The sequence below is a fragment of the Streptopelia decaocto genome (genome assembly GCF_964273445.1).
Source record: "Streptopelia decaocto genome assembly, chromosome: 23".
Classification (NCBI taxonomy): domain Eukaryota; kingdom Metazoa; phylum Chordata; class Aves; order Columbiformes; family Columbidae; genus Streptopelia; species Streptopelia decaocto.
Window position 1 is genome coordinate 2,470,384 of NC_138678.1, and position 17,586 is coordinate 2,487,969.

At 63.2% G+C, this 17,586-nt stretch overlaps 1 protein-coding gene across 1 annotated transcript; it reads right to left on the bottom strand.

The window, feature by feature from the left end:
- Positions 1 to 1,384: 1,384 nt before the first annotated feature.
- On the bottom strand, positions 1,385 to 17,140 carry KCNQ4 (potassium voltage-gated channel subfamily Q member 4; the record flags this gene model as incomplete). Its single annotated transcript, XM_082071384.1, has 14 exons — positions 1,385 to 1,603; positions 1,718 to 1,853; positions 2,041 to 2,172; positions 2,430 to 2,532; positions 2,645 to 2,844; positions 5,513 to 5,668; positions 6,761 to 6,849; positions 7,051 to 7,146; positions 7,297 to 7,407; positions 7,500 to 7,625; positions 7,699 to 7,874; positions 7,949 to 8,075; positions 8,764 to 8,854; positions 16,893 to 17,140. The coding sequence occupies 14 exons, from the start codon at positions 17,138 to 17,140 to the stop codon at positions 1,385 to 1,387; spliced, it is 2,010 nt and encodes a 669-aa protein (XP_081927510.1).
- Between the last annotated feature and the right edge of the window lie 446 nt (positions 17,141 to 17,586).

The following is a 17,586-nucleotide window of genomic DNA, read 5'->3' on the forward strand; positions in this document are numbered from 1 at the left end:
GCAGGAGCAGGGGGGCTGCCAGCGGCTCTGGCCACATGCACTAACAAGGCAAGAAAAACGAGCAGGGTGGGGGGGTCCCTGCTGCCGGGAGCAGAGGCACAGGGGGGGCTTGGGAAAGGGGGTGCAAATCCCACAGTCCGAAGCCCAGGGAGGGGCCATGCTGGCAGCAGCGAGGGGCTCAGGGGTGTCCCCCCCAGCCCAGGTAAGATCCACCATGCAGGTGTCGCTGCCAAGCCCCTCCCCAGGACCCCCACTTTGGCAAACTTTGGCACTACCATGATCGCTTCCAGCCCAGCTCAGCCCAGCACTGTGGGACTGGAAACCAGTCCCAGGGCTGGGATCAGGGCAGCACAGGAGCTGCCGTGGCTCTGCTAGGGGCAGCATGCAAGGAGGCACAGCCAACACGGCTCTGTCCCCACCAGGCAGTCAACCCCAGGCCCAGCCCGTGCTCCCCAGGTCACAGAGGGGATGGGGACATTGGGAGGGACAAACTGAGCACCGCAGGACCCATCTGGGAAGGAATCCTCTAAGCAAGAGCAGGGTCTGGGACATGAGAGGGAAGGATGCTCCTTGGGGACCACCGTCCCCAACGGCTGTGCCTGCATCCCTTCCTCCTGCCACCCTTGAGTGGAGGTTTGTCACCTGGCCCCGAGCGCCCAGGGCACCCAGGTAGGTCCCCACGGGAGCAGGATCCAGCCCTTTGTGCTGGTAAGGGGGGGTTGCTTATTGCCTATGTCCCCACGAGTTGCTTTTCATGGGGGTCTTGCATATTAAGACATTATTGCATAAATATATATATATATATCTCCTATATATATATTGCCCTGGGAGCATGCACGGGCAGGCAGAGGCTCTGCTGTGCTTCTAGAGGTGCAGCTGCAGCCCTGCAAGCAGGGAAACAGAGGGTGAGGGGGAACAGACCCCCCATTCTCCCTCCCAGGGGTCCCCCACTGCTGCCCTGACCCCAAGCAATGCAGGTAAAACCACAGTGGGTTGTGCCCCAACACCCCTGCTCAGCACCGGCAGCGGAAAATGGAGCCTTGCATAGCTGGTAGTGGCCCAGGGGACCATGCAGGACCCTCCTGGGGAGCTGGACATGTCCCAAGGGCTGGGGTGTCCCTGCCATGGCTGGGGAGCACTCAAGCCCCCAGGAGCTGGGGGATCTCACCCCCCGGGAAGGCAGGAGCATCCCAGGAGTGTGGTCTGGCCGTGCCACAGTGCCACGGGCTCCCACCGCATCCCCAGCATGGGCACCCTCCGCAGCCACGTCCCCGCAAAGGCAGACTCGGTTCAAGTAACAGGGCGAGGGACACGGCTGGAGGGGACCGGGCGATACCACAGCTGTTCCCGCATCCCGGCAGGATCCGTCCCGCTGCCTCTGCGCTCAGTCCATGTTGGTGCTGGCCGACCTGGAGATGTTGAGGGTCTGGGCAGAGATCGAGATGTCCTCGTGGTCCACGGGGCTGTGGTAGTCGGAGGTGATGTCGGGCTCGTGCGGGGGCACCTGCACGGCGGCCAGGCTGAAGGAGTTGACGGAGCCTTTGCGCAGGCACTGGGAGTAGAGGCCGAGCAGCAGGTCCAGCTTGTGCTCGATGGACTGCACCTGTGAGTTGGGCAGGGTGAGCACGGCGCTCCCACAGGGACGGGACACGGGGGTCCCAGCTCCCCCCATCCTGCAGGCACACTGACATGGTCCCCAGCGGTGTCCCCTCCTGACCTGTCTCTCCACTTTGACCACGCGCCCCATCATGCTGAGCTCGTCCACCAGCTCCGTCTCCAGCGCCGGTTTCTCCCCCTTCTCCCGTGTCTTCTTGTCTGTGGCAAGGCCCCCCCTGCCCACAATCTGGTCCACGCTGGCAGGGAGGGAGGGGACACAGCGCATCACTCCCAGGGACCAGAGGGTATGTGAGACCACAAGGGATGGGGACGGGCTCCTGGGACATGTCCCACCCATCGCGATGGCCCAGCGCTCCTCCCACTAGTGAGGGGAGACCAAGAGGATCCCCGAGCTCCCTGCCCCACAAATTTGGGGCAGCTCACCGCATCTGAAGGCTCTTGATCCTGCCCAGCATGTCGAGGTGACCGGCCGAGTACTGCTCGATGACATCCTTGACATCGTAGGGACGCAAGGTCTCCTTGAACTTCCTCTTGGCCACCAGGAACTTGAGGATCCTGCAGGGACACCGGACTGGCTGCAGGACACTGGGGAGGGCTGGGGGCTCCACACTTGGGGGTGAGGGGGAGGGCACATGCAAAGCAAAGTCACCGTCCCCATGCGGGGCTGAGCCACAAGCCACCCTGCTCCCTGCCCACCTTGGCCACCACCATGGGCTGGACTGGGGCTCTCTGGACATGTCCCCTTGTTGCCAAGGGCCAAGAGCTGCGCAGGAGCTGGGGACACTGGGGAACACCGGAGGGGACGGTCTCACCTGACAGCCCGGATGAGGGTCTTCACCGATGGCATGATGTCCTCGAAGGTCAGGTCACAGTGGGAGCCCTTCTCCTCGCCGCTGTCCTCCGGTGGGCAGTCGGCTGTGGGTGCAAGAGTGTGTGGGTGGCAGAGACCGAGCGCTGCCCCCCATACCCCCCCAAAACCCCCACAGCCCACCAGTGTGACCCCACAGCCGGGGTCCCCAGGGCTCACCCTCGACCGGGGTCCGTGGCTTGAGCCTGAGGGACGCACGGAAGCGGGTCCGGTCATTGAAGCTCCAGCTCTTCTGCACCTTGGTGGGGCTGGAGGCCTCGGGGATGTCCTCGGTGCTGGGGGAGCGGTGCAGGGGGGGGCCCAGCTGCTGCCGGCCCCGGCTGCTCAGCCGGATGCGGTCCTTGATGCCCATCTTGTTGCTGCACGGGACAAGGGGGCAGGTGGTGTCAGAGGTGTGCGGGCACCGCGGGACAGGGATGGGGATGAGGGAGAGCAGATCCCACTGCGGGCACACAATGTGCCCATCACAGTGGGGGTGAGGATGGGGGGCTGTGCTGAGCTCACAGAGAGCCCCCAGCACGCCATGGGCACAAGCTCAGGTGCCAGCCAGGCCAGGAGCAGCTCCAGGGTTACTCCTTTAAACACCTTTTTTTTACCCCAAAAGCAGAGAAAAGAGGAGACAGGGAGAGGATGGAGAGACAGGCACGACACAAAGCACAGTCACCAGCAACCAGCCCTGTGGGGCGCTGCTCCTGTCCTGTCCCCGCTGTCACAGGGGGTCCTGGGGCACCTGGCCAGGCCCCTTCATCCTCCTCCTCTTCCTCCTCCGGGCTGCACCACCAAATTGAGGCTCTGCTTGGGTGGGGAGCAGAGCAGCCCCCCTCCTGCCCTAACACCAGCTCTGCTCCCGAAACCAGCCACCCCGCTGGGCTGTGGGGGACAACAGGCGTCATTTATGTAGGACCTACACAAAACCACCATCTGGTGCTGCCTCTCGTGTGAGGTGGGACCACAGGCACACCCTGAGACGTGCAAGGAGGCCAAGCAGACGCACAGCACCACCAGCAGAGGAAGCGGCGAACACGGAGCAAACCTCACACCCGGTGCACAACAGGTGTGCAGGGACACCCCCGGATTCCCAGCCAGGAGTCATGGGACAAGGTGGGGACACAGGCAGGACACAGGGCTCCCAGCTCCCCCCATGGCTGCTGGTGAGCTGGTTCCGTGCAAGCAGAGCTGCCACAAGCCCCAGCAGTTGGTGGCACAGGGAAGGGGAACACCTGGGGGGTTCCAGGCTGCGGGACAGACATGCCATGGGGTTTATTCAAGTGCCGCAGTTTGCCATCGCTGGATGCGGCAATCCAGGCACAACCAAGGGACTGGGCTCATCCATGCTGCATGCAGGGGGAAACTGAGGCAGTGGGGGGCAGTGGGGGCAGCCAGCTCAGCCCAGGCTGTGCACAGACCCCCGTGCCCTGCGCAAGGACCATCCTTCGACCTCCATGCCCTCCGCCTTACCCCCGACCCCCTCTGCCCCACGGGCACCATGCACCCCACCGCTCCCCAGCCTGCGGCTGCCCGGCGCAGGCAGCGGGACGGGCAGGCAGCGGGACGGGCAGGCAGCGGCCGCAGTACCTCCGTCTCCACGTGCCCCACGTCCGCAAGAGCCTCCTCTTACCACTAAAGATCTGGCTGAAGGGTCAGGGCAGAGACACAGGAGAAAAGCAGAGTTAGCCCAGGGCCGGGAGGGAGCGGAACATCCCCAGTGACCGCGTCTCCGACCCCCCTGGCCACGCTGGCACCCCAGCCCATAGGCACAGGGTCCCTGCCCGCCGCCGGTGAGCATCGCCCGCTGCACCGGACCTGGGCACGGTGCTCCCCCTCCGCTGCAGGGGCAAGAAGCACAAGCAAAGTTGTTTGTGTAGGTCCTGCATAAAGACTAATGCCTGTCTGGCCAACAAAAGTCCGGTTTCTCAGTGGCAAAACTCTGCAAAAAAAAGTGATTTGGTAACAGCACGTGCATACCCTTGTCCCCATGGACCCTTGTCCCCTGCGGGAGGACAGGACAGGACAGGCAGCAGCCACGGCCGGGGGGAAACGTTACCTGAGGCGTAAGCACTTGTGGGGCTGCACGTCCTCCTCCTTCAGGCTTGGGGGTGGATGGGGGGGCAGAAAAGGTTTGGGGGGCAGAAAAGGTGTGGGGGAGATCAGGGGGATGGAGAGGAGGAGGGTGAGCAGGAGAGGGGAGGAGAGAGAGAAGATGAGATGTTATGAGAGGTGATGCTCGCGGAGGAGATGGGGGGAGGCTCGGGCCCCCCTGGGTGGGATGGCCAGGGGGTCACAGTCCCTCTCGTGCCAGGTCCTGGCTGCTCACCAGGAGGAGCCCCCCAAGCCCGTACTCACCTCGATGCGCACAGGGGGAGCAGGTCCCCCCAGCCCCATAGCAGGGCAGCCGCAGCCCCACAGCTCAGCACATCCCCACGCCACGCCAGAGCTCCCACAGCTCTGTGTCCAGCTCCACAGGGGAAACTGAGGCACAACACCACTGCCTCTCCACACCTAACCCTGACGCTGTCCCAAAGCCCTGCACCGTGCTGATGTCCTGCATGGCACACTGGCATCTCCGGGATGCTCTTCACCCGGAGGGGACCAGGGACACGGTGCACAAGCAGCTGCCACCAGCAGCGTGGCAGCTGCGAACCCTCATCTCTTCTTGTCGGTGCAGGGGCAGCTTGGCACCGCTGCTCCCCACTGCTGTGGGCACACGAAGCCCATCTCAGACCGGGGGAAGCGGGTTTTGCTCCCCGCCTGGCTCTGCAGCAGGGCCACGCAGCCCCACCGGCATGCAGAATTGCCATCACAGGCTCATTTCTGGCCACGTTTTGTCCCCCTGTGCAAGGTCCCGGTGCCGCGGCCACATGGAGAAGGGCAGAAAGGTGGAGCTGAATGTTGCAAGAGGCTTCACAACGATACAAGAGCTCAGAGTCCGTCCACGGTGACGGGCACCGCGGTGGCACCACAGGCAGACAGACGAGCAGAGGACAGCAGACAGAGAGAACGTGGGGCCGTGGGGCTGCACCCTCCTACCTGTCCCCTGGACAAGCCGCAGGGCTGATGCTTTTCTGGCCAGGGGTGAAGGAGTGATAAGGCGGTGGGGCTCCGTCGGGGAATTTTTTCACCTCTGAATTCCTAAATCCTCCGTTGCGGACTCGGTGCAAATGCTCAAACATTAGGACCAGCTCTCTGAGGTTGGGGTTAAATAAAAACATGGAGAAATTAAACTTTCCAACGCAAAGGAGATGAGCAAACCAAGGCTGAGCAGAGCTGGGTCCTCCTCTGTGCAAAGCAAAGCAAAGCAAAACCAGAGCAACATAAGAAGGAGAAACAAGAAGCAAAAACCAGCAATTTCTTTCAAGATGGTTTCTTAACAGCTCTGACTTGGTGCTGCCGACCTGGGGGTGACAGTGCTGGGAGGGGGACACTGGGAAAGGGTCCCACAGAGCTTGGGCACAAGCGGAGGGGTTGGACCCCTGTGCCCATGCCAGCTCCCCGCTGCTGGACAAACAGGTCCTGGCACAGCAGGAGGGGCCGCAGAGCCCCCCGCGATGTCCCCGCTGGGATTGCCCAATGCAATGATGCTCAGGAAGCCACATCTCAGGGACCAGAGGGACTCGCTGCTTCGGCTGTTAAGAGCCTTGTCTTTGAAAAAATAAAGAGTGAAAGGGAAGAGTGAATTTGTCATTGCAAAGAAACACGGGGCCACAGCGGGGTCAGGACGCACAGGCAGGGACAGGCAGGGCGCTGGCAGGTCCTGCTGCTGGGACAGGGACCGAAGGGCAGACACCAGCGTGTTCAGCGTGATGGGAAAACAAGGGGCATCTGGAAAAGCTTCAGAGAGTCCTTGATCCATCCATGGTGGCAACATCGCAGTGGCCACAGGAGGGGACAGCGCGGCAAGGAGGGGGCACAGGGCTCCCCTCCAGACTGCCCGGCTCCATCTGCTCTGCTGCGCTCGGACCTCCCAGACGGCTGCAGCTCCATTGCCCCCGGCCACGAGGTCCCCACGGCCGGTGCCACCATCCTCTCCCCGCGGCGGTGCTGGAGGAAGGCTATGGATGTGTGGGATGGGTGCTGGGGATGGTGGGGATGGAGGAGGGTGCTGGGTGTTCGGCAGACGCTGTGCCCCAGTGTCCCGGGGCTGAACACGGTGTCCATGCTGCTCGGCCCCACCGAGCCATTGGTGGCTTCACATCGTGGCAGGGGCTGCCCCCGTCACTTGTCACCCTGGGACCCCACAGGGACTCACAGGAACCCCGCAGCGCCCACCCTGCCTACCTGAAGGCGGGCAGGAGGCTGTCATAGTAACACCAGGTAGCCGTCAGGTACAGCCGGCTGCCGTCCGTAGAGTACAAGCGCCAGGCAGACTGTATGGGAGCAAGAGCCCACGGGCAGTGGGGTCTGAGATCAGCGAGACCCCCTGCCGACTCCTCCATCCCCTTGGGCAGAGCCAAAGGAACCAGCTGCCAGGTTTGGGGTTGGCATTGGGGTCCTGCCTGCAGCAGGCAGGGACAGGCAGAGCAGATGGGGGGACATGCCCGTGATGGGATGCACCAGCCCCGCGCTACCTGGATCAGGTTGGCTGCTGGAGTTCGTCTCTTCTCAAAGTGCTTCTGCCGATGCTGCTCCTGCACTTTGAGGGCGAAGCCAGAGCCCAGGATCCCCTGGGGACAGCAGGGGACAGGATCTGTGGGTGCCAGCCACGCCACCACCGCCAGCCAGGGCACCCTCCTGCCTCAGGGGTGGATTTTTCCCCTTTCTCCCCGATTCCTGCAGGGTAGGAGGCGCAGGGACCGTCTCCCCATCCTACTCACTGCGGGCAGCGCGAAGAAGGAGATGCCGAGCAGGGCGAAGCCGGCCGCCAGCATCCGTCCCAGCCACGTCTGCGGCGTCTTGTCCCCGTAGCCGATGGTGGTGAGGGTGACCTGCCCGGGGGCAGAGCAGGGGGAGGCCTGGAGGGAGCTCCCCCCCTCCTCGTCCCCTCCCGGGGCTGGGGGGCCGCGGCGGCCGAGCTTACCGTGCCCCACCACAGGGAGTCAGCGTAGGTGGCAAATTGGGCGTTCGCATCCTTCTCAGCCAGGTAGACGAGGAAGGAGGCGAAGATGAGCACCAGGAAGCCGATGTACCAGGCGGTGATGAGCTCCTGCCGGGGCGGGGGTGGTGAGAGGGGCTCAGGGAGGTGTTGGGGGGGCTGTGGTGGGACCCCACGCCCTCACCTTGCTGTGGGCATAGACAACGGAGCCCAGCAGCTTCCAGGTGCCGCCGCGCCGGTCCATGCGCACCATGCGCAGGATCTGCAGGAACCGCATGCTGCGCAGCGCCGAGGTGGCGAAGATGTTGCCCTGGGTGCCGGCAGCGATGACGGCCACCGAGGCGATGAAGACGATGAAATCTAAGGGATGGCGAGGGTCAGGGGTGCATGGGTGATGCCGCAAGCCCCCAAATCCCTGTGCTGCGCCACAGTACCTATAACGCAGAAGGGCTTCCTGGCAAAGCGGAACCGTCCCCGCCAGCCCCGGTAGCGGCAGCAGCAGCCGGCCGCCCAAACGCGGATGATGTACTCCATGCCGAACACCACGATCATGACAAACTCCTGCCGGGGGGAACGGGGGGGATAGGAGGGTGAGATGGGGAGGGGGCTCAGCTCTGGCCTTCGGGCTGCAAAATGACATATTCATGTTGAGGAGGGTGTAGAGGGGACATGGTGTCCCTCCCAAGGCCCTGACACAGCCCTGGTCGGAGCCAGCCCGGGGGAATCAGGGCAGCAAGACGGGAGCTGCAGCCGTCGAGCCCGTGTGAGCATCCCGGCTCTCCTACCTGCGCCAGCTCCCACCGAGCTGGGTCCTTTTCCTCCGCCGTCAGCATTGTCCTCCTACCTCCCGCACAAACAAGCCCCCGTTCTGCTTACTCGTGGGAAAGTCAAAAGGACCTTCCCAATTTAGTCTCCATCACTCGGAAGAACTCCAGCGTCAGCTCTTTCTGACAGTTTGGGGGAAAGTTGCCTATTTTAGCCCCTCCTGCCTTGCCTTTTCTAGTGTTTATGCCTCTCTGCTCCACGGAGGTCTGGCTGTGGTGTCGGGCCACCCCAAGCATGGGGACACTAACAGCAGCGTGGCCACCCTGCAGCTTCTCCCCGAAGTGGAGAGGCTGCCATTGTTAACACCAATGATCAATAACAAAATTCGGGATGGGGAAGGGGTTGGAGGGGTTTTGTCCATGACTTGTCCAAGTCTCTTGGGGTGCAATGTGGGGAGGGGGAGTCCAAGCGACTTCCCACTTACCAGGATAAAGAGGCACTGGTTGGCCAGTTTCTGGTGCTCCTGGATGGTGGAGAAGACCGACAGCACCAGGCAGCTGAAGACGAGGAGGAATCTGGAACGAGAACGTGTCAGCGCAGGGATCAGGGCCGGGCAGGGGGAGCCCAGCCCGCAGCGCTGACCCCGCTTGCAGCCTGTCCCCCCAAGCTGAGACCTCGGTGGCCGTGGCTGAGCCACCGGAGACATGGTTTGCCCCTAGATGGTGGCATGGAGCAGTTCGGGAGCCCAGGAGCCGCTGCCCATGGATGCAGAGACAGCGCTGTGCCTGAACTCTGCCACAGCACCGGGATGCACCTCTCTGGTCCAGGGCACCGAGGCCATGGCAGGACCCTTGGGAAAACCACCGCTAATTAAAGACGGGGAGGGAGAGGGGGTGTCCTGCACCCCTGCTGCTGCAGAAGAGGCACCAGAGCTTCTCCTGACTGTCCCCAGCATCACTGACACTGTGGGGACCTGCCAGGGACATGGGGACACCCAGGAAGAGACAACTGTGAGAAGAGTTACCGGGGAGCTGCTCTGGGGCTCCGTCCTCCAGAGCCGCGTTAAGACACGAGGGGCTTTGGCCCATTTAAAATAAGGAGGGGGGAAAAAAAAAAATAGATTCTGAAGCTGAAGCAAATCAAACTCCAAAAATACATTTTTTCCCCTGATCCAGCGATTCTAAAAATGGAAAGCAGAGTGCTTGTGCCACCGGCCCACGTGATGGCGTGCAAAGGGCCGTCACTCCGCCGGAGCCGCGTCCATAATGCCATGGGGGACTCCGGGCACCAAACCCGACCCATATGGGACAACGCTGTGTCCCCTGTGGGACCACCCAGCCAAGGGGACACGATTCGGAGATGGAGTACTGGGGGTGTGGGGAGCCTGGGGACACATGCACACCCCAAACCCAAAGTGTGTGCCTCTGCAAACCTGGGCAGGGCTGAGGGGGCTGCCAAGGGCCCTGTGCCCACACAGTGGGGCAAGGGGGTGCCACCCAGCTCAAATCCCAGCCTCCAGGGGACAGGCAGGTCCCCTTCCCCAAAAACGCTGCAAGAGGAAATTAGAGATGGGACTGAAGGCAGAGAAACCCCGAGGAACAAGAGAAGGGAGAGCTGGAGTGACACACCACGTGCCAGCTACAGCACTGGCGGGTGTCGCAGTCCCGACACTGTCCTGCACTCCCCAGCTGCAAAGCAGAAGGCTGGAGCCAGTTCTTTCTCCCTCTGAATTATTAATCAAGCCCCTTTCCTCCAGCACAGCAGTTCTGCCGTTAACTCCTCCGGCAGCCGATGGCACAGGCGGTGGCACAGGCGATGGCACAGGCGGTGGCACAGGCGGGGAGCACTGAGCCAGTCACCGTCCCCCCGTCACAGCGTTTGGTCCGAGGAGCAAAACAAGAGCTGGCTGAGCAGCCCAGAGCAGAGCCTTTCTGCTTCGTGCACCATCAGCAATAAAGCTTATACAATCAGGATTTAGCAGGCAATTACACGGGCAGCGGAGCACAAAGCAGAAGGGAAGGCAGAAATCTCCCAGCCTGCAAAGATTTGTGCCTCTCGTCCTGGACGGGGAGCGGGGAGGGGGGGTCTCTGGTGGCTGAGGACACGCGGCTCCCACGGGGACACGCTGTGGGTGGCAGCGAGTCACGGTGCCTTTGCACCAAGCCGGAGCCTCACTTGTCACCTGTCCCCACAGCAGCACCAGGAGCAATGGGGCTGGTTGGTAAAGCCGTGTCACGGGGGGGGTGACGGAAACCCACACCCCCAGGGTACAAACGCCTCCTGCCCAGATCCCCCCAGCATCCCATGGGACTTGGGGAAGGATTCGGGCATGCGAGGCCCCGCTGGGGGGCTGGCAAAGAAACTCGCTGGGAACACATCACCTGCTAGGAATTAACTTGTAAAGCCTGGCAAACGCCCCGGCTGCGCCTAAGCGGCTTAGGGAAAGGGTCAGGTGCCTGAAGGCATCTCGGGGAGCCAGGAACGGGCCGTGTCCCCCCGCCTTGTCCCCCGCCGGGGCTGAAGTGCTGCTCTCAGCAGCTCTGCCCCGCACCGAGGGCTCGGCCGACCTCTCCATCCAACACCGTGCCGTGCTGGGCTCCCCCTCCCCAATTCACTGCTCTGCCCACCCACCAAGAAGGGGAAGAGAAATATTAAAAAGAGCTCTGCCAAGAAAAAAGGAGCTGGGGCAGGGATGGGGGGACGGGAGCCTCGCTGCATCCCTGCTCCCCTTCATCCCAGGGGACGGCAGGAGCAGATGCTGCTGTTGCTGAGCTGGTGCATCAGCTCTCCCCAATAAACCTTCCACTGCCCCCAGGGGCTCCTGCTGCCCCCGCACATGTCCCCGCACAGGAGGGGACACGGGGATGAGACCCCTCCGGGTGTTCTCACCTCTGCAGGAGCAACGCCTGTCTGCAGGATCACTCCTCCCCAAAACAATAATTAAAACCTGGCGGGGGTCCGGGCTGGAGAAGGCGAATCTCCTCACATTAATCTTCATTAGAGCGCACTTTGCCATATGCTGCTGCCCGCACGGGCAGCGCGGTGCCGCGGAGGAACAGGTGAGCCAGGAAAGCTGCTGAGCACAGGGGAACCGGGCCAGGTCAGCCCGGGCTGGCGAGGAGAAACACCGGGCATGGGGGCACCGGCCGGCACCCAGCACCCGCCCAAACAGCCCTGGGGAAACGGGCTGCATGCCGGGCCAGCCTGGGCAAAGCTGTGCTGCAGCACCCGGTGCCGATGGGACAGGGATGCTCAGCCAGGCTGCACCCCCAGCCCCGGCACGGGACCAGTGTCCAGGCTGAGAATTTGGGGGTGATGCTGGGTACCCCCAGACCCCGCTTCGCTCTCCCCCTGCAAGCAAGCCCCGCGGCGGGGGCACAGGCGGGGTCAGGGAGGTTTGTGCTGACAGCCCGGCAATAACTCAGCGGAAGGAAAACACCACGCGCCACAGGATAAACAGCTCAGGGACGAGCGAGCAAACAGCTCCTGGCAAAGGGCACAGCTCCCGTCACGGCTCTGGCGGGTCCCCATGGCACGGGCTGTCCCACCGCGGGAAAGGGCTGTTTGGGTCAAAACTGCCCAAGTTCAGCTCCAGTGGGGACAAGAACAGGGATGGGGACCATATTTCGCCCTCCAGCCTCCCCAGCCCTGGAGGTTCAGCTCCCCGCGCACCGTCTGCAGCTGTATAAACAGCGTGTCTTATAAATCCCCCGTCCCTTGCCCCGGCAGCCCTTCAGGAGAGGTGGAGCGGGCAGCCTGGCTGCTCCGGGGGATATAAATAACCGGGGCATAGTGTGGCTGTTTGCACCCGTAACCATGGCAGGGTCCAACCCGCGCCGCGCTCCTGCCCACGCCACAGAGAGGAGCAGCACAAAATCACCGGGCATCTCCCCACGATCACCTGGCCACCCCACCTTTGTGTTTTGGTGAGCAAAACCCGCAGCTGGCATCACCCATCACCCTCGCACTGCCCGTCTGCACCCCCACGTCACCCACCGCCCCGCGGTCCCCATGGGGAGCCCGGTCACAAGGCTCCCGCGGACGGTGCCAAGACGCTCACACGGAGCGGCCGAGATAGTTTTGCTCTTGAATCATTCTGGCAAGGAGATGGCTGAACGGGGGGGACAAAAAAACAGCGTGTTTGCAGATGCCCAATGGGCTTTGCACCCCAGGAGAGGGATCAGGGCCACCCCCACCCTCCAGCACCCTGGTACTCCGCAGGGGACAGGGACACAAGTGGCCCCAAAAAGTCAGGTCAGGCTGAGACCCCAACATCTTGCATGGGCGGCAGAAGCACCCACAGGCAGAGGGGCAGGTTTGGGCACTCGCTCAGCCCCACTCTGACCCCCACTGCTTGGAGGGATCAATAAGCTGCAGGCACCCAAACTGCCACCTCCTGCTCCGGGCTGGGGGATGTGATAGGAACAGCAAGAGGGGAGAGGAGAAAATAAATAAAGAAAGAAAAGAAAAATCAATGCACAGTTTCATGTTGCGCCAAAGTTGCTTAATTTTATGCCCCGGTGACACCGCATCGGGCTGGGGAAACTGCTGTGCCGGCTCCTCTCCCCACTGGCATTGCCCCCAAACCCAGCTCCCATTTCAAGCCCAGGCAAGGTGAGCGAGGCAGCCCCACTGCCCGAAGGGCACAGCATCCCCGGCCCCTTTTATTTTGGCCACCTGAGCGCAGGATTTGGGTTCGACAGTCACCAAACCAGCCACTGCGGGAGATGCCAGGGCCAGCAAGTAAAAGCACAGAGCATAATTCAAGAGATTTCTACTGAGCTGGCAGTGCTGGCATCAAGCAGGGGATGAAGGAATTTCTCTGCAAACCCTTCAGGGCTCCAGCCCATCAAACAGCCCTGGGGGGATTGGCAGAAGCCTGGGCTGGGGCTGCTGCGGGCACTCAACACGGTGGCAAATCCCTGGTGCGGTGAGGAAAGGGCTTTTCCGCTTGCCAAGCGGTGACGGAGGGATGCGGCAAGACGGAGGGATGCGGCAGGGGTGGCAGAGCCCCCCTGCCCACCACAGCGCTCCCTGGAACGGGAGCCGAGCACAGAGAAGCTGTGGGACGGTTGGGCTGCCAGCAGCCTGGTCCCCAGCCAGGAGCTGGCCGGAGCGCGGGGGGACCCGCCAGCCGCTGCCCCGCACCCACCACCCCCCCATGGCGCTGCCCCGAGCCAGCGGGGATTCCCCAGGGCCCCGCGCCCAGCCCGCGCCTGGCATCGCTCACCCGGTGCCGAGCTGGCTCGGGGACTGTCCCAGCGCTCTGCCGGGAGCTGCCACCCCTCTGCCCCGCCACAGCGAACGTGGGGACCCAACGGCACCAAATGCTGGGGCTGGGGGATGCCTGCCCAGGGCACCCTCTGAGCATCGCGTTGCCAACTCCTCCATGTCCCAGGCACAGGGTGACACTTCACAAGGTAAATAAAATCCCAGCGACTCAACAGCACCTGGGTGAGATGCTGCGGGGGGGACACATATCCCACTGGCCCAGAGGTCAGTGCTACAGGCAGGGGGCTGCGGGTTTTCCCTGGTGCTGCCGGCTCAGTCTTCCCTAATTTGCTCCAGGTCAAACTGTTCTTTATTCAAGCATTCCTCTAGGAAAAGGAAAAGTGCTGAGCTGAGCTGCTGGTGCACCCAGCAGTTTCATAACCACCCAGACCAGCTCCCAGAGCCCCGCTTCCAGCAGGGCAGCAGCTCCCAGAGCCCCTGGCCGTATGCTGGTGGATGGGGAGGAACAGCTTGAACTGGAAACCCCGCAGTGCAGCTCAGGGCTGGAGGAGACCCCTTTGGGGGCAGCCCCCCGGCTGGCAGTGGTGCCTGTGTCCCAGCACGAGCCCAGAGCAGCAGCTCTGCCCAGCACCGCAGAGCAAAAGGCACCAACTGGGGATGGGAACAGCCTTTCCGCTTGCTTAAGAGGTGGAGATTGGGAAAAAAGAAGCTTTTATTTGCTTTCTGGCTGTAAAGTCTTTAGGTTAACGCTCTGGTCACACTCCCAGATTTGCTCTGTAAGCTGCAAAAACTCTCATTTCGAGAGGGAAAGGCAGAGCTTTGCAAGCCGGCCAAGCCCAAGCGTGTGCTTCCACAGCCCCGATGGAGGTGATGGGGCTGGCGAGCCAACACCGCACACCTCACCCCGCTTTACACCAGCTTGCACGCCCCTGTCACGCTCGGGGCTGCAGAGACGGTGCAGCCACCAAACCACCCTGCAAGGTGCAGCAGCACCAGCCCAGCCCGGAGCTGAGCTATTTGGGATCAATTTGCCACCAGAAAGAGACTGAACTTGTCCAATAAGTGGTACCAGCTCAGCCCAGCTACGTGTTCCCAGACACTAAATCGCTCCGGGGAGGGAAGCGCTTCGCTTCTCAGCGGGTATTTCCATTTTAGCAGTTTCCAGGGCTGTCTCGCAGCCAGGCTGCCTGGGGGGAGCGCACAGGAGTGACTCAGAGCACAGGTCCTGTCACCAGCGCTCGGGTCACCTTGGGCCACGGGCTCCATCTTCCCCATGCCTCGGTCTCCCCCAAAGCACGTGTAACACCTTCCTCCTCTTTTTGTTAAAAAACACAGTCCTCAGCTTTTGAGGCGCACAAATAACTCCTGAGAACAGAGGTGACTGCACCACCACATTTACAGGAAAGGTTTCACAGATGTCCACACTTTGCATCTTCCCGCACGCTTTTGGGGGGTCCCCAGCAGGACTGCAGCGTACCTCAGCTTTTAAACTAAGTGAGCAAGCAAACACAAATCCTCGCCGTCCTGCTAAATGCTTAAGGTGTTTTGGTCCTGCTATTGACTCCCCATTGGGTCCATGCTCAGCAGATGAGCCTGCAAGAGCCCCGCGCTCCCCGGCAGAGCTGTGCCACCGTCCCCGCTGCTCCCCCTGTGCAAAACCCATGTCCCAGAGGTGACAGGAGCCGGACACGGTTGGGGAGGCAGAGGAGGGACCCGGGGCTTGTTGGGGTCTGCAAGGGATGCTCTTTGGTCCAGTGTGGTTGTTTCCAGGCCAACACATGCAGGTCAGGAGGGAGAACTGGTGGAGGATGCTCGGGCACACGCATCTCGGCCGTGAGATGAGCAGTGGCATCTGTTTTCCGGAGCCCAGCGAGTACTTACACAAAAAAGTCAGATCCCCCTTCCCTAGCAGGAGGTTTCGGCTGCTGTCATTATTAATTCCTTGCAGGAAAAGCTCTTTCCAGGGTGGTATTTGCAAACGTAGGTATTATTGCTGAAGCAGACTGCGGAGGTGTCGGCAGGCGTTACAAATGGGTCCCGGGCTCCTCTCCTGGCTCCCTGGGGAGCTCAGGTGCCCTCTTATCTCCTGACAAATTCATCCTGCCACCTCAATCTGCTAACTTAGGCAAGACCCACTTTCCTGCCTCCTAACGAGCTCCAGCTCGCACACCCCGCTAACGACTCAGCACCGCGTTATCGCTCCTGAACGCAGAGGGAGAGGCAGTTTTTCGGCTCATGGGTCTGTGGAGCACGGTGCACACACCAAGCAAACCACCTCCTTCCCCATGGCAATGGCTGGGAGCACTGGTGTCCCGACACTGTCCCAGCAGCGCAGCCAGAGCAGGGTGGGGGTCCTGAGCCAGAACAACCCCCAGCACGGAGCTCCCTTCTCTGCCCACAGCCTCCGGGTGCGTCACCGGCACCCCAGCTCTGCAGCCCCACGACAGCCCTCCGAGCAAACAACCCCGGTTTTTGTGAATTCGTTACTTGGCCCTGAGAAGATTCTGCTTCAGAAAAGCCAACAAATTCCCAGGTCCGGCAAGGAAAGCCGGAGTAGCGCCGCACAACCCGCGAAACCGCATTGAGCCAGGCCAGGTAGCAGACGCACTCCTGCGAGCACCCCGGCTTCATCTCTGGAGAGGGATGTTCTAGTGCCGGGGACCAACAGCAGCCATGACCCCAGAATGGGCACAGCTCTCGGGGTACAGTTGTCACCGCCAGCTTGCAGCTTTTAACCAGGGACAAGAAACCCATCCCCTGCTTTCCCCCATCCCACTGGGCACAGCTGCAGGGATGCTGGGCTGGGAGCACTGCTGCATCCCAACACTGCTACAGGTACCCCAGGGGACCTGCCCTGTCACCCCTTCAGGGGACTCTCCGCCTCTGAGGCTCCCCACAGGTTCGGTGACACCAGCCGGGGACACATACAGCCAGGAGACAGCGGCAGAGCAGGACGGTGACCGTTTGGGTGCCACCAGGAAGGGGCTCTCTGTATCCGGCCATCGCGGAGAGCGAGTCCCGTCCCCCGGGGACCCGCTCACCTCCTCGCACCGGAGCCGCAGCCCCCGGCCCAGCCGGGACCGGAGCCCCCAGCGCGCAGCTCCCACCGCCCCGGCCCCGCTGCCGGGCCGTACCGGGCACCGCCGGCGCGTCCCCCTTCGCCAAACGCTCCCGGAGAAACTTCTCCGGAGGAGCCCGGGGAACCGGTGCCGGGACTCGCTCGCAGGGACGGCTGTCCCCGGCTCCTCGTTAGTCCGAGCGGGCAGCGGCAGCGCCGGGACCCGCCGTCCCACCGGGAGCAGCGGCGGCAGGAGCAGCCCCGGGGCGGTGGGACGCTGCAGCCGGTAGCCGCCCCGCTCCCCCCGTGACGCTGGTACTCACATGAAGACATGGTAGACGAAGGCCCACCCGCGGGGCCGCTCCAGCACGTTGTACAGACAGTTCTGCAGGCGGCGGCGGCAGCAGCGCTGGGGCCCGGCGGGGCGGGCGGCGGTCCCGGGGCGCGGTGCCGCCAGCAGCGCCCGGTGGCGGGGCGGGGGGGTCCCGCCGGGCGGCCCCGTGCCCTCGGTGCGCACCCCCGTCAGCGCCGCCGCCCGCAGCTCCCCGCCGCCCGCCGCCGCCCCGGCCATGGCCACCGCCCCGCTCAGGCCGCCGCCCGCCGCATGGCCCCGCCGGACCCCCGCTCCGGCTCCGCTGGACGGCTCCGCTGGACGGCTCCGCACCGCCCCCGAGCAGCCCGGGGCCGCTCCCCGGTGCCACCTGCCTTTAGCTGCCCGCCGCCGCCGGGCCCTCCCCCGCCGCCGCCCCGCCGGGACAGGCCCGCCCCGCCGTACCTGGCCCCCGCCCCCGGGGCTCCGGCGGGACGGGCACGACGGGCAGGGGGTGGCAGCAGCCCCGGGGGCTCCTCCGCTGTCACCCCCAGCCCGGCTGGAGGGACCTTTCCTCGTGGAGTCCTTGGGGACCTCCTGCTGCCCACAGCGCTGGGCAGTGTCCTGGCCACGGGGCGTGGAGCATCCCAAACCGTGGGGTGTGGAGCATCCTGTGAGCGAGCATCCCAAACCACGGAGTGTGGAGC